General features: G+C 33.0%; 1 protein-coding gene across 7 annotated transcripts; it reads left to right on the top strand.

Moving 5' to 3' along the window:
- The first annotated feature begins 6,433 nt into the window (after positions 1–6,433).
- On the top strand, positions 6,434–12,913 carry LOC111412290 (protein FAR-RED ELONGATED HYPOCOTYL 3-like). 7 transcript variants are annotated; one of them, XM_023043152.1, is made up of 9 exons: positions 6,434–6,582; positions 8,972–11,187; positions 11,260–11,316; positions 11,471–11,539; positions 11,620–11,688; positions 11,773–11,841; positions 11,929–11,976; positions 12,437–12,516; positions 12,602–12,913. In XM_023043152.1, exons 2-8 carry the CDS (start codon positions 9,016–9,018, stop codon positions 12,491–12,493), a joined length of 2,541 nt encoding a protein of 846 aa, XP_022898920.1. In that variant the 5' UTR covers positions 6,434–6,582; positions 8,972–9,015; the 3' UTR covers positions 12,494–12,516; positions 12,602–12,913. The 7 variants fall into 7 exon arrangements, 5 of the variants coding, with proteins under 5 accessions (XP_022898920.1, XP_022898922.1, XP_022898921.1 ...); XM_023043154.1 differs by lacking the exon at positions 6,434–6,582 and adding an exon at positions 6,911–8,393; XM_023043153.1 differs by lacking the exon at positions 6,434–6,582 and adding an exon at positions 6,911–8,874.
- Positions 12,914–14,832: the final 1,919 nt, after the last annotated feature.

Raw genomic sequence — 14,832 nt, 5'->3', positions numbered from 1 at the left:
TATCATAAGAACTTGATAACTTCGATAAATGTGAAACAAGTATTAAATCTAAGATTATTAAAACAAGAATCTAAAAAGTGGCACAAGAAATTTAACTCTAAAATTATGTCAAATGGTTTTATTCATAATTCAATAAATAAATGTTTATATACCAAAGTGTGTGATAGTATTATTACATTTGTTTGTCTTTATATGGATGATATGTTAATCATTAGTAATGACATGGAAGGGCTTAAAGACATGAAGATGTTTCTATCCTCCACGTTTAAAATGAAGGATTTTGGATAAGTGGACAGTATAATTGGTATTAAAATTAGGAAGGATAGTGGAGTTTATTCATTAAGCTAATTGCATTATATTGATAATGTTAAAAATAAGTTCAAACATTTGAATATTAAAGAGGCAAATACCTCGTTGGATTCAAGTTTCAAGTTATGTAAAGAGTGATGGAAGAGTAATAGTTTAAATTGAATATGTAAGTGTAATTAGAAGTCTTATATATGCTGTAAAATATACAAGATCGGATGTTATATTTGCCATGAGTAAAGTAAGTAAGTTTACTAACAATCCAAGTTTTGAATATTGGAAGACTAAAACAAGGGTTCATGGTTATTTAAAATAAACCAAAAGTCTTGGACTGCAATATACTAAGTTCCCAACTATTCTTGAAGGATATACTGATGTCAGTTGGATATTGAGTACGGAAGAAAATAAGTCTACTTCAGATTGGATATTTACTTGTGGAGGAGTTGCACTTTCTTGAAAGTCTAAGAAACAAACATGAATTATACACTCAACAACGAAGCCAGAGTTTACAGCATTGGCCGAAACAAGAAAAGAGACTAAGTGACTAAAGGATCTTATTTAAGAAATTCCTCTAACTGCAAAGAGTATTTTTTCAAAACTTATTTTATATGATAGTCAAGCCACATTAGCATGAACATATAGCTAAGTATATAATAGAAAGTCTAGACGTATGATGCTAAGGGTGAGTTTGATTGCTAATATTTTTCATGGAAATTATCATTCTTTATCAAATTCCAACTTTTGTACCGTTTGATTGATATTTTTTTCCATGAAAAACATTTTCATACTTTTGTTCACATGACCATATTTTCTTAAAAAACAGGAAAATATTTTTTTAGGCGAGTAGGTTTTTATTTTCTAGGTAATTCTCTCTCATCTATCCCATCACTCTCATCTATCCACCAATAAAAAATAATAAGTATAATTGAATCAGTCAAATACATTTGATGAACAATTTCCATGCAAAATGAGTTCTAGGAAATTTAATAATCTAGAATTTTTTTCTTTTCCATGTACATTCCATGATTGCAATCAAACATACCCTAAGATATGAGTACGTGAGAAAATTAATCAAGTATGAAATAATTTCTCTTACGTATGTTAAGTCTAGTAAGAATTTAACTGATCCATTAACTAAACTTCTTACAAGAAAATTAGTAAGATTGACATCGAGAATGATGGATATATTTAAGTTCAAATGGTAATAATAACTAATAAGTCATTCAATAAGTGGATAAGCTTCAACACTATTAATCGATTATAAAACCTTATCCCCAATAAATGGTGCTGGTTGTTACGATTGGAGGGATGAATTTAAAAACTCTTAATAAAGCTCAGTATGGAGTACAAGTATCTGCAAAAAGTAATAAAGATATTAAAAGAATTATACATATATAAACTTTGAGGTGATACCACCTTAATAGAAAGGTGGAGTCTCTCTTAGAAGTTCAATGAGTAGGATAAGTGCGAGTCCATAATAGCACTAAACGAGTTTTAGGAACTTGTGAAAACATAACACTCGTGTGTGTGATTTCATTGTATTATCACAAAAATTAATTGGATAAAAGCTTTCGTGGTACTTGGAATTTCAGTAATACTTTGTGAGATTTATACCATAGTTAGATTCAAATCAGAAAAATATATAATTCTTATACATAAGTGTTGATATTCAAAATGTGATTGATATTAATTTTGAATAAGTGAATGATTGTTATAAAATCATTTCACTTTCACTAACATCTTAAATGATTTAAGTAATATTTATAAGTTGGGAAAGTCTTTCCATACCGGCCCATACTTTTTTACATCAGTGCAATTAACATTTATTTCTTCATTCTTTTCTTACATGTTATTCTCCAATTGGCTAAATGTTTATGAAATTTCTCTTCTTCTTTTTTTCTTTTTTTTTTCTTTACCGAAAACGGTATCTCTTCAATAATTTCATTTTCCTTAAGAAGTGTTATTTTGAATTTAAGGGAATTTGAAGAATTGTTTTGTTAGATTCGTTTGAAGATATTTTTAGCTTTCAACATTTTTCTTATTAAAAAAATTATTTGGATTTTAAATTTTAGGTCAAATGTCTTTTGTCCTAGTATTTATTGAGACCTGGCTATTTTGCCTAATTTCCAAAAGAAAAACCTTTATACCCACTTTCTCAAGTCTAGAGACGACGGAGAAGGTGAGAGGTTGATCATCTTCAACGGCAATATAGAAAGGATAGGAGACTAGTGCCTACTTGATCGTGACTCGTGAGAGCGAGGGAAAAGAAGAGAAATCGTAGGCGAGAGGGGAGCAAAAGAAGCTGGACGCCGAATAATCGTGTGTAAGAGCAAGAGTAAGTAAAGCAATGGAATTTTCTATATTCGATTTTTGAAATTATATTTAAAGAATTAGGGGCTTAATGTTAATGAGGCAAGCCTTATTGGCTTCCGCCTAGGGCAAGATTTGTTTATTTTTATCTTTATTTTATTGTATAAACAAGATAGGACTTATATTCCTCATTCCTGTACGGACAACGCTCTGCCCCTACCTCACCAACCCAATTAAACTAATAAAATCCTCATTCTATTCGGGGCGGTCTCCACAAGGATCGTGGTTGGATTTTTTTTTGCTATTCATGTGGCGATACTATGCAACTAGGGGTATCAACGAGTTGAGCCGAGTCGACTCGCGAGCCGAGTCGACTCGCGAGCCGAAACTCGAGGCTTGGGCTCGGTTCGAGCTCTTTTAAACGAGCTTTTTTTGAGCTTGAGTCGAGCCGAGCAAAAGCTTGGCCGAAAAATCAAGGCTCGGGCCTTGTCGAGCCCGAACCAGGCCGACTCGTTTTTTTGTTTTTTGTTTTTTTAATACAAGATTACAAATCTAACATTTTTATTAAAAAAATTTAAAAATTGCATAATTTATACAAACTACAAATCAAATAAAAATTACAACTTATAAAATTGCATTACTTATTAAATAAAAATTACAACTTATAATCCTCCTCTTTTTTGGGGTTTGGGACCGGCTATGTGATGTAGGCGGAGTTAAAATTGTACATGAATATTTTGTGTACAATTTTTTTTGAAACAAATAAATTTAAAAATTACATATTGTTTTGAAACAAATTATTTTAAAAATTTACAACATTCTATGCTTGGATCTGTTGCAACTCTTCGGCCAGTATACTATCAACATGTTCTTGAACACGTAATTCTGTACATTCCCAATCCTTCAAACATATTAAAACCTCCAATATATCTTCTTTTAATCTTGAACGTTCGTTTGATAAAATTCGACCACCTGAACTGAATGCAGCCTCTGATGCTACCGTAGACACCGGTGGTGTTATTAGATCACGTGCAATTTTTGATACAATTGGATACTGTCTTTCATTACACCTCCACCAATTTAGAAAACTAAATTCATGTAATTCTTTTTCAGGTAACACATTGCGAACGTCCACGCACATATACCTAGCTAACTCGGAGGGAATTTCAAAATTTGTACTACCGACATTTATCGCTCTAGACATCGATGAACTAGAATTAAACGAGGAAACACTTGTATTGCCTTCCAAAAAATTTCATAAATTATCTGAATTTGTTGAAATATTTCTTAAAGAAGAACTTTGAGAAGTAGAACTACACTTACCTTCTTTATCAGCATAATAATTATACATTTCAGTTAACGTAGATTCTATATTCACATGTGATAATTCCACATTCATGAAATTTGAAATCCCTTTTACAGTAGCTATTGTACCGTTCAAATTAAGTTGATAGTCCATTACTGAAGTTAAAATAAATAAAGAGGACAATTCTTCCAATATTTACGAAATTTTAACTATATATAGAAAACTAAGTCAGAAAAAGGGCAAATTCCTGTATAAATGAAATGTAGAAAAAATGTTGTAAAAAAGTGAAGATGTAAGGTAATAAACTCCGCTATATTCATTTGTAGCATCGAAAAAAGATTTTAAAAATTTTTTCACGTGAAATGCAAGAGACCATTCCCAACCTTCTAAATTATGTTCGGATCTGTATGTATGCCTACCATTATAATATAATGAAATCACTTTATCGTAATTTTCACACGAATGTAATATAAAGTATGTATAGTTCAATTTATGTGTTATATCAGTGGCAAATGATTTCTCATGTAAGCCATACTCTGCAGACAAACTGTTAAATGCTTGTTTTCTTACTGGTGACACAGTAATAAAATTTATTACTTGTCTAATTTTATTTAAAGGAGAACTTATATGTTCTAATCCAGCTTTTACAATTAAATTGATAATATGACATACACAACGTTGATGAAAAAATAAAGTTCCAAGTGAAGGGTTAAGATCATTAATAAATCTTTCAATAACACATTTGTTCACACTAACATTATCAAAAGTAAAATTTCGAATAATATCTTGCATACCATATTTTTGTATGATATTTTTTAAAACCATATATATGTTAGTGGCATTATGAGGATATGCTACACATCTAAATGCAATAATCCTTTTATGTAAAAACCACATGTGATCAATATAATGAGTTGTAGCAGCAATATGACATTTTCTATTACCACCGGTCCATAAATCAGATGTAAATGATATAACACTATTAAAATTTTTTAGAATTTCAATAGCAACTTATTTTCTTTTGTTATATAATTTTATAGTATTTGAACGAAGAGTATTTCTACAATAAGAAGAATACTTGGGTTGGAGATATTTCTGTACGAGTCGGGTAAAGTGTACTGAGTCTATTATCGTCAGCGACATCTCTGTTGCAACCACGTATGCAGTTATTCCTTCACGAAATCTTTCCAGTGAATATACAAAGGTGGAAAGAGTAGAATAAGAACCGCCAAACACTAGTTCGGTCTGTTTCGAGTTGAGATCGATTGGTTTCGCTTTGCAACTCTTTAATATGTGTCTATTCAAATGTATTGTGCTCGAAACTAAGTTCTTTGCCACAATAATTGCAATATGCTTTCCAAATATCCATTCCATTTTGAGTATCAACTTTTTTACGTGTCATGTGTTGCCAACAATCTGAGAATTCTTTTTTCGACCTTTTAATCTCGAGTACTTCTTCCTCATCAATATTCTCCAAATTAATTGAAACATTTCGAAATGCATCGTCGTAACCGGATGGAGTACTCGAACTATCCTTAAACTGATTAAATTCATCACTAGTAAAATCCATCCTCTGTTGCAACCACGTATGCAGTTATTCCTTCACGAAATCTTTCCAGTGAATATACAAAGGTGGAAAGAGTAGAATAAGAACCTCCAAACACTAGTTCGGTCTGTTTCGAGTTGAGATCGATTGGTTTCGCTTTGCAACTCTTTAATATGTGTCTATTCAAATGTATTGTGCTCGAAACTAAGTTCTTTGCCACAGTAATTGCAATATGCTTTCCAAATATCCACTCCCATTTTGAGTATCAACTTTTTTACGTGTCATATGTTGCCAACAATCTGAGAATTCTTTTTTCGACCTTTTAATCTCGAGTACTTCTTCCTCATCAATATTCTCCAAATTAATTGAAACATTTCTAAATGCATCGTCGTAACCGGATGGAGTACTCGAACTATCCTTAAACTGATTAAATTCATCACTAGTAAAATCCATTTATAACAAGTATAGATTGTATAGTATAAAATACAGAATATTATACTATGACTGTATGAGAGTGAAAGAAATTGAATATGAGATTGAGAGCAAAGAAATTGGAGTTAAAACTTGAATCTATAATACTGCAAGTTAAAATCAATTGAAACAAATTGATTTGAAACTTAAAAAATTTACCCTGTATTTATAGCAAAAAAAAATCAATTTTACCTCCACTTGTCACGAGCCAACGCTCCAAAATGGGGATGGCTCGAGCCTAGGCTTGCTCCATCCGAACCATGAGCCAGGTCAACTCAAACTTTTTTAGAGTCGAGCCATGAGTCGCCCGAGCCACCGAGCTAGTTTGACATCCCTATATGCAACTAATAGCAATAGGACAACTCTAATGGATAATCTAACCAAGGACCAAGTTAGTTCAAATCCCACAAGTTAGTGACTAAAACTATAATTCTCCAGTGTTACAATTATTGAAATTATTATTAATTAATATATTTAACCTTTTTTCTGGGCAGTGTTCACGCGCGAGAGGAAAGAGTACGAGAAAAAATCTCTCAAACCCTAATCAGCAGAATTGGGAAAAACGGTCCACTCGCTCGAACCCTCGCGTGGATTTGTAGTTTTGCAGATCGAAGAGAGATACTCATACTCCATCAAATTACAGGTAGTACCCACTCCCTTTACCTCCATAACAACAAACCTTCTTTCAATTCTCTTACTTTCTTGTCAATTTTTATTTCTCTGTTCTGTGTCATGATTCATTCAAATTTTAGTCAGAAATACACGTTTAATGATAATTCACCACTTATTTGATCATTTCTGCACCCAAATGATCTTTTTCTTTTGAACTTCTTGATGCGTTGATTATGTTACATGTTTTTAGATTTTTCGGGCTTCTTTTGTTTTTGATACATAAATTGTCAGGTTTGCCAGGTGGGAGTGTTTTTTTATTTCTAAACAAGTACTGCTTTCTGTGGGGGTTTTTTTTTTTTTTTTTTTTCCCCGTTTTGGGATATTTTTATAGTTGTTGGATTAATGTGACGGGAAGCAGGGGTTTGGAATCCTCTTTTTTTTTTTTCTTTTCTTTTATGTACAAGGATTGAATTATAACATCTCATGTAAGTTCTGTTTTTGGCAACATTTCGTTACTTTCGCGGCATTGAAGGTTGGAAATTTATACTGGCATATAATTTCTTTTTAACGATTGAACTGGTGGATAATGGACAAGACAACTGTAGCAATTACTATTTAGCACTGTTTTTTGAGAATACTTAGATATCTTGATTAAGTACAGTACTCTGTTCTCTGATATAAAAAGGAGCCACAAATATTTCTTGTTTTATTAGTTCTGAACAATTTTATGTGTAACCTATTTTGCACTTTTGATTTATAAAACAAATATTGTTCATTTACCTAAATTTTATAGAATTTCATCTGCAAGCCTCGGTCCTTTTGGAAGTATCCGGCCACCGGTTTTAGTGGATGTAGTACTGGCTCATATGGCTTTTATCTTAGTTTTACGGGTTCCCATTAGTCAAGAGGTTAGGTATTTTATTGCTTGAAGATAAATTTAGTTCTTGTTTGTCATTGTATGAATGTTGGTTCTGGGATCTTTCCTACTGATGAAAGCTTAAAAAGTGTTTAATAGGAGTCTCCAGCTCCATAGAACTTTTATTTTTGGAAAAGACAAAATAAAGCATGAGCTACCAAATTGTTAATGCAGGATAATCAGCTTAGGCCCTGTTCTAAGTCAAAGCCAACAGTTAACTTTTAGTCCCATATTTTATCAACTTTTATCAAAATTTGCTAAAAATATGATTTAATCTACACCAAACAGGGGCTTATATGCTTTTTGTCTTTGAGAAATACCAACATTTAACTACTTAAGTTCAGAGTAGTCTGAAAGTGGTTCCCACTTGATTCTCAAATTTATAGTTCAAATTTTGACCCTTTTTTTGGTTCCAAAAGCTTGGATTCGAAAATCTTTTTTGACTGGGCCTCAATTTGTAATCTACTAAACACAAAAATTCATTTTAGGTTATTTTTTAATTTCGCGTGAGCTTTTACATATTTAGGCTTACAAGAAACATGTTATGCATTGCATACATGTAATTTAGTCTCCCCTTGAAGAGGGTTAAATAGGTAGTCAAACACTTGAAGCAAGCAATAGACTATCAGTTCTATATAACTTGTGTCTTCAATGAATGCCTCCTGATGAATAACTTAAGATATTTAATCTTGGGCGTCTGGTTTGGCTGCAAATAAATCTGCCAAGCAGGTTTGTTTTCAGGAGGAATTTGTTGCAGTTCTCAGAAATTGCATATTATTAATATTCTCACAACTGGTAGCAGAAACAAAAAGCGTGTTATCCTCCTCACAGGCTTTTGTAGCGGCTAATCATAGGGAATGCATAGTTTGATTTTGCTGCAGTAAAAACGCAAGTTTTGAAGTCAATATTTGTAGTTTCCGAACAAGGTAATTGCTAGGAACTCTTTGTTACATTCAGATTTTGAAGACACAAAATCACAACCTTCAGTCTAAAATTGCCAAATACTCCCTCCGTCCAATAAAAATAGGCTTACTTTCCTTTTTTGCATGTCTCAAATTATAGGCTACTTTCCTTATTGAGAGTATGGTTGATTTTTTAGTTTCTAATATGCCCCTATTTAATATGCTTTATTTTCAACAAATATGAATTACATCTATTTAAACCATTATTTAATGTAGGGGAATATCGGATAAAATGTAAGAAAAATTTATATTTCCAACTATGCATTTTCTTAATTTGTGTAAAAATGAAAACAAGCCTATCTTTGTGGGATGGAGAGAGTATCTTGATAACTTGTTTTGTACAGATTGGTTGTACGGTACATGTTCTGGGCATGTCTGATATGCTGGATTGTATATGACTAACCAGAAAATGGACAAACATCTCATACGCCTCTTCCTTAATCCTGTATAGTCCTATTTAATCTTGAATACCAGACATGCCCTTTCTGGTATGATCTATAAATTTTTAGTGGCCTGATTTCTTTCTTTTTTTCTTCTTTCAGGTTTCTTTATGCAAGAGTTGAGTGAATTCATATAGGTTGCTGTAATGGACATAGATCTGAGATTGCCTTCTGGAGAACATGATAAGGAAGAAGATGAACCGAATGGTTTTGTTAGTATGCTAGATGGTGAAGAGAAACCTCTCAGCATAGTTGGAGTTAGTGGCGATATGGCAGATGTTAGTGAAAAGTTACAGACTGAAGTTGGAGAGGACATGAATTCTATCGTAGCAGATATAGATTATAATGATGTGACAAATCTTGAGCCACTTCCTGGTATGGAATTTGGCTCACACGGGGATGCATACGCTTTTTATCAAGAATATGCTAGGTCTATGGGATTCAATACTGCAATTCAGAATAGCCGCCGTTCAAAGATATCAAGGGAATTCATCGATGCAAAATTTGCATGCTCTAGATATGGCACAAAGCGTGAATATGAGAAACCTCTAAACCGGGCACGAAGTAGACAAGGAAGTAAGCAGGATCAAGAGAATGCTACAGGTCGGCGAGCATGTTCAAAGACAGATTGTAAGGCAAGCATGCATGTTAAGAGAAGGCCGGATGGTAAATGGATAATTCATAGATTTGAGAAAGAGCATAACCATGAACTACTACCTGCCCAAGCTGTAAGCGAACAAACAAGAAGGATGTATGCTGCAATGGCCAGGCAGTTTGCTGAATACAAAAGCGCGGTTGGTTTCAAACATGACTCCAGTAGTTTATTCGATAAATGCAGGAATATGGCTCTGGAAGTGGGAGAGATGAGCATGTTGCTGGAGTTTTTTATTCAGATGCAGAGTCTGAATCCCAACTTCTTTTATGCAATAGATGTTGCTGAAGATCAATGCCTAAAGACTCTGTTCTGGGTTGATGCCAAAAGTAGGCATGATTACGTCTATCTCAACGATGTTGTATCTTTTGATACTACCTACATCAGAAACAAGTATAAAATGCCTCTTGTTCTTTTCATTGGGGTCAATCAACATTATCAGTTCATTCTACTTGGATGTGCTTTGGTATCTGATGAAAGTGCAGCTACATACTCCTGGGTTATGAAAACATGGTTAAAAGCAATGGGTGGTCTAGCTCCAAAAGTAATCATTTCTGACCAAGACAAGGTTCTGAAATCAGTAATTTCAGAGGTTTTTCCATCTGCTTTCCATTTCTTCTGCTTGTGGCAGATAATGGGGAGGGTTTCTGAAATGCTGAATCATGGAATTAAACAGATTGGAAATTTCATGGTGAAATTTGAAGAGTGCATTTACAGGTCATGGACAGATAAGGAGTTCGAAAATGGGTGGAATGAATTGGTTGACAACTTTGGACTCAAAGAAAATGAACTGTTTCAGTCGTTATATGAAGATCGAAGAAAATGGGTACCAATATTAATGAAGGATGCAGTTCTAGCTGGGATGTCTACAATTCAGAGATCGGAGAGTGTGAACTCTTTCTTTGACAAGTATGTACATAAGAAGACCACTGTGCAAGAATTTATAAAACAATATGAAACAATTCTACAAGAAAGGTATGAAGAGGAAGCAAAGGCATCATCCGATACCTGGAACAAACAACCCGTTTTGAAATCTCCCTCACCATTTGAGAAACAGTTGGCTGGGATATACACTCACGTTGTGTTTAAGAAATTTCAAATTGAAGTCTTGGGTGGAGTTGCCTGTATTCCCAGGACTGAGGATCAAGTTGATGCAACCATTACTTTTAAAGTTCAAGATTTTGAAAAGAGTCAGGAATTTATTGTCACGTTGAATGAGGCAAAATTGGAAGTAACCTGTATGTGCCATTTATTTGAATTGAAAGGTTTTCTTTGTAGGCATGCAATGGTGGTTCTTCAAATCCATGGCATTTCTGATATCCCATCACAATATATTTTGCAACGGTGGACGAAAGATGCCAAGAGCAGTTACTTAATGAGAGAGGGATCTGAACAGGTTCTGTCGAGGTTGCAACGTTATAATGATTTATACCAACGAGCAATGAAATTGATTGAAGAAGGATCATTGTCTCAGGAGACTTATAATATAACGCACCGTGTCCTTGATGATGCTATTGAGAATTGTTTGTGTGTCAACAAGTCGAATAAAAATCTTATAGAAGCTGGTACATCCATGTCACCAGGTCTTCTCTGCGCTGAAGAAGATAATCTAAGTGGAAATATGAGCAAGTCAAATAGGAAGAAGAATTCATTGAAGAAAAGGAAGGTTTGTAATGATTGGTATTTGCTTTGATTATTCTTTCAATTTTTTCCTCACTATACATCATCTGTATTTCAGGTGAACACGGAGGCGGATGTCATGACTGTTGGAACTTCTGAAAGCTTGCAACCAATGGTTTGTTCTTGTGAACGTTTAACTTATTCACCATTCTCTCACACACAATTCAAACATGCTAATATTATTAGCACTGAAAAATTGTTATTAGGAGTCAGCACCTGCCTTTTTTTTTTGTTTTGGTTCACTTGTAATTGATACTTTCTTTGTGTAGGAAAAAATGAGTTCACGGCCAGTCAATCTTGATGGATTTTATGGAGCTCAACAAGGGGTGCAAGGAATGGTAAGGGATTTATTCCAGGAGTTGCTCTTAACATAATGAAGTTGTGGGGTTACTCCTAAGTGGCAGTCTGGTCTGTGCAGGTACAGTTGAACTTGATGGCTCCCACGCGCGATAACTACTATGGGAACCAACAGACCATTCAGGGACTAGTATGTCATCATTATCACGTCTATCAAAGGACAAAGTTGTTTCTTTTATGACCATGCTTAACCACTGGTTGCTTTCTTTTTTAGGGCCAGCTGAACTCTATTGCAACTACACACGACGGCTATTATGGCAATCAGCAAACCATACATGGATTGGTATTTGATTTTATAACAGTTGATGGTTGTTTTGGGGGAATCAAATTCAATCTGGTGATTAAAATTACTGTAACTTCATGCTTGCAGGGTCAATTGGATTTTTTCCGCACTCCAAGTTTCACATATGGCATTCGGGTTAGTTTGCCATACATTTGAGAGCGACAAATATTGTACTATCATATGATCTTGTCGAAGTCTAAATTTAAATATTTAATTGTTTGACATGGTACCAAATTAGGCAATAGACCTAGGTTCAAGTCCAACCATCACCCTTTTTAGAAAATTATCCAAGCATCAGGCCTTCAATAAAAAATTGAATCAGGTCTCTGCACATGAGGGGGTGTGTCAAATTCAGAAGTTATAATTTTTCTATGTTAACCAAACTTGTATGATGGACTTTCCCATAGCCTGCCAATTTATTAAAGGTGGTCATACTAGTTTGGTTAATACAGAGTTGTTTTGGCTGGGAGCTGCTTTTGAGAATCACGGAACCTTGCTTGTTCGGGATCATAATGAGCAGTTGTGTTTTGTACCTCACTATCTAGACCGTTCAATTGATACAGTGTATTTATTGAGTGGCCTTTCTGCTCTGCAGGAGGATAGTAATGTAAGATCTGCTCAATTGCATGATGATGCAACAAGACATGCTTGAGGACTGCCTTCCTAGCTGCTAAGGTAGGTAGCATAGCTTTATAGCCGAAATTTGTAAAAAGAGGTAAACATTAATACATTAATGACTAGGATTTACGCTGTTTTGCAGAACAGCAGGGATATTTCATTGAGTGAAATTGTTCAATTTTCGTTTTCTTTGTGGTAGATGGAAAATTTGCCGAGGATGAAAATTTCACTTGTTCGGAAAATAAGAAAGTTTCGAATGCAGCCTTTAACTTCGTCGCATCTGGTGTTAGGGAATGTTATAAATTATGGTTTCTTGTTGTATAGTTTGCTATAGCAATTGTATCAGTAGTTGATTCAAGCAAAAGTAGGATTGCTTTGAAATGGAATAATCAGTGAGTAGTTTTTATCTGTGGACTAGAAAATATATGCTAGAAAGAGAGTTCCATTCATTTTATATGTGGAGTCTTGTACAATAGTTTGCTTGTAGGTCTTTATTGATGTTTTAAATTAGACTTAAAAAGGTAAAATCTCACATTTTAAATAAGATCACTAACCAACATATAAAGGCGGCTTAGGCTACTATTCTTAATGAGGTTAATCATTTAGTAGAACTCCAAAGCTTTAATAAACTTGGGGTTCCTTCTTAAAACGTGAACTTTATAAGATGGTAACTTGTTTGAGAAAATCAATTTTAAAATTTAAAGCTGATTTTGATAGTTCAAGAATGACTAATAAAGAGAGGGTGAATTGGTTTTTGAAACTTTTTCAAACACTAATTTTAAATTAAGTAAATCACTAGAACGTTGATTACTTAAGTAACAATCTCAAGTAAATAAAAATAAGTAAAAGTGTAGAGAGGTTTCAAACATTATAGTTGTGAAGGTTTAGTTTAAATAAATAATCTGTCATCAGTTATCAAGCTTTTCGTTGAGAGCAAGACTTTTTCACTATATTGATTGACTTATGGTGTAATTTAAAACTTTACAATGTTTTTTTATGATTTATAAATAAAGAGAAATCACTAGAACGTTGATTACTTAAGTAACAATCTCAAGTAAATAAAAATAAGTAAAAGTGTAGAGAGGTTTCAAACATTATAATTGTGAAGGTTTAGTTTAAATAAATAATCTTTGTCATCAGTTATCAAGCTTTTCGTTGAGAGCAAGACTTTTTCACTATATTGATTGACTTATGGTGTAATTTAAAACTTTACAATGTTTTTTTATGATTTATAAATAAAGAACATCAATCCTTATATAATATTGAGTTTTTAAAGAACCTTAATGTGACTTGCAATAAGGAACATCAATCCTTGAACAATATTGAGCTTTCAAGAGACCTCAATATAGTCCACAAGTTCAAAGCAATGATTTTATAATGAAATTTCTCTATTAGTAAATGATACAAGTGAATTCAAGACAGACTAACACTTCAATAATTAGCAATAAATAATTGGTCAAGTGTAAGACGAGAAAATTTTGATGAATGTGATGACTTAAAAATTTAATTCAATCAGTCAAAATTTTTGATATAAAAAAGTAGAAAAAATATGCAATATAAGTATAAAGATTTATCTTTTGTATGAATGATACCAATAAGTTACGTACCAAGAGAGAGATGGGAAATTTTAATAAATATGATGATTTGAGAGTTTGATTTAAACAATAAAAAAATTTTAATATAAAAAAGTTGAAAAGATGAATGCTATTTAACTCGAAGATTAACTCTAAATATGTCTCTTTAATACACTTGGAAATCCTTACATTGAATGTAGAAAGAGAACCTATTTATAGATAAAAAATGCAAAACTTTCTATAAGTTCGGATGATGATTTGGACGACCACCAAAAGTTTGAATGAACAAGATATAACGTTGGACAAAGTCAAAAGTGAAAACAATCAAATTTTGGGCCATTGGATTTTTTGATTGACTGTCGGCCGACCACTGTCTATTGATTGTCAGTTCTGGCCATTTGACCGTTGTCCAACTGTTTTTCTCATTTTGGTCCCATTTGAACCGATTCAAATGTTTTGAGAAATGTGGACTTTTGGAAAGTATTTTAACTAGTTTTTCAAGGTAAATGATATCTTAAAATATAATCTAAGTTCAAATATCATTTTGAAAATCAATTTTACCTTTGATCAAAATATTTTATGAAGTGATATTCAAAATTGCTTTTAGTACATAAAAATATTTTTGAGCTTTTATCATTCATTGCTAAGGATAAAAAATTTAGTACCTTTATATTTTGTCCAAAAAGCCTAGTGTTTGACATATTTCTTGTCGAGATTTTTCTAAGATGTTTGACTTTTTAGCACTTGTCTTGAAAGATGTGTTTAGAATATTTGACTTCGATCTTGATCTTTTTTGTGA

This window comes from Olea europaea, chromosome 16 (genome assembly GCF_002742605.1).
Source record: "Olea europaea var. sylvestris chromosome 16, O_europaea_v1, whole genome shotgun sequence".
In the NCBI taxonomy this organism is placed as follows: Eukaryota; Viridiplantae; Streptophyta; class Magnoliopsida; order Lamiales; family Oleaceae; genus Olea; species Olea europaea.
This window is presented reverse-complemented; position numbering and strand designations above follow the sequence as displayed.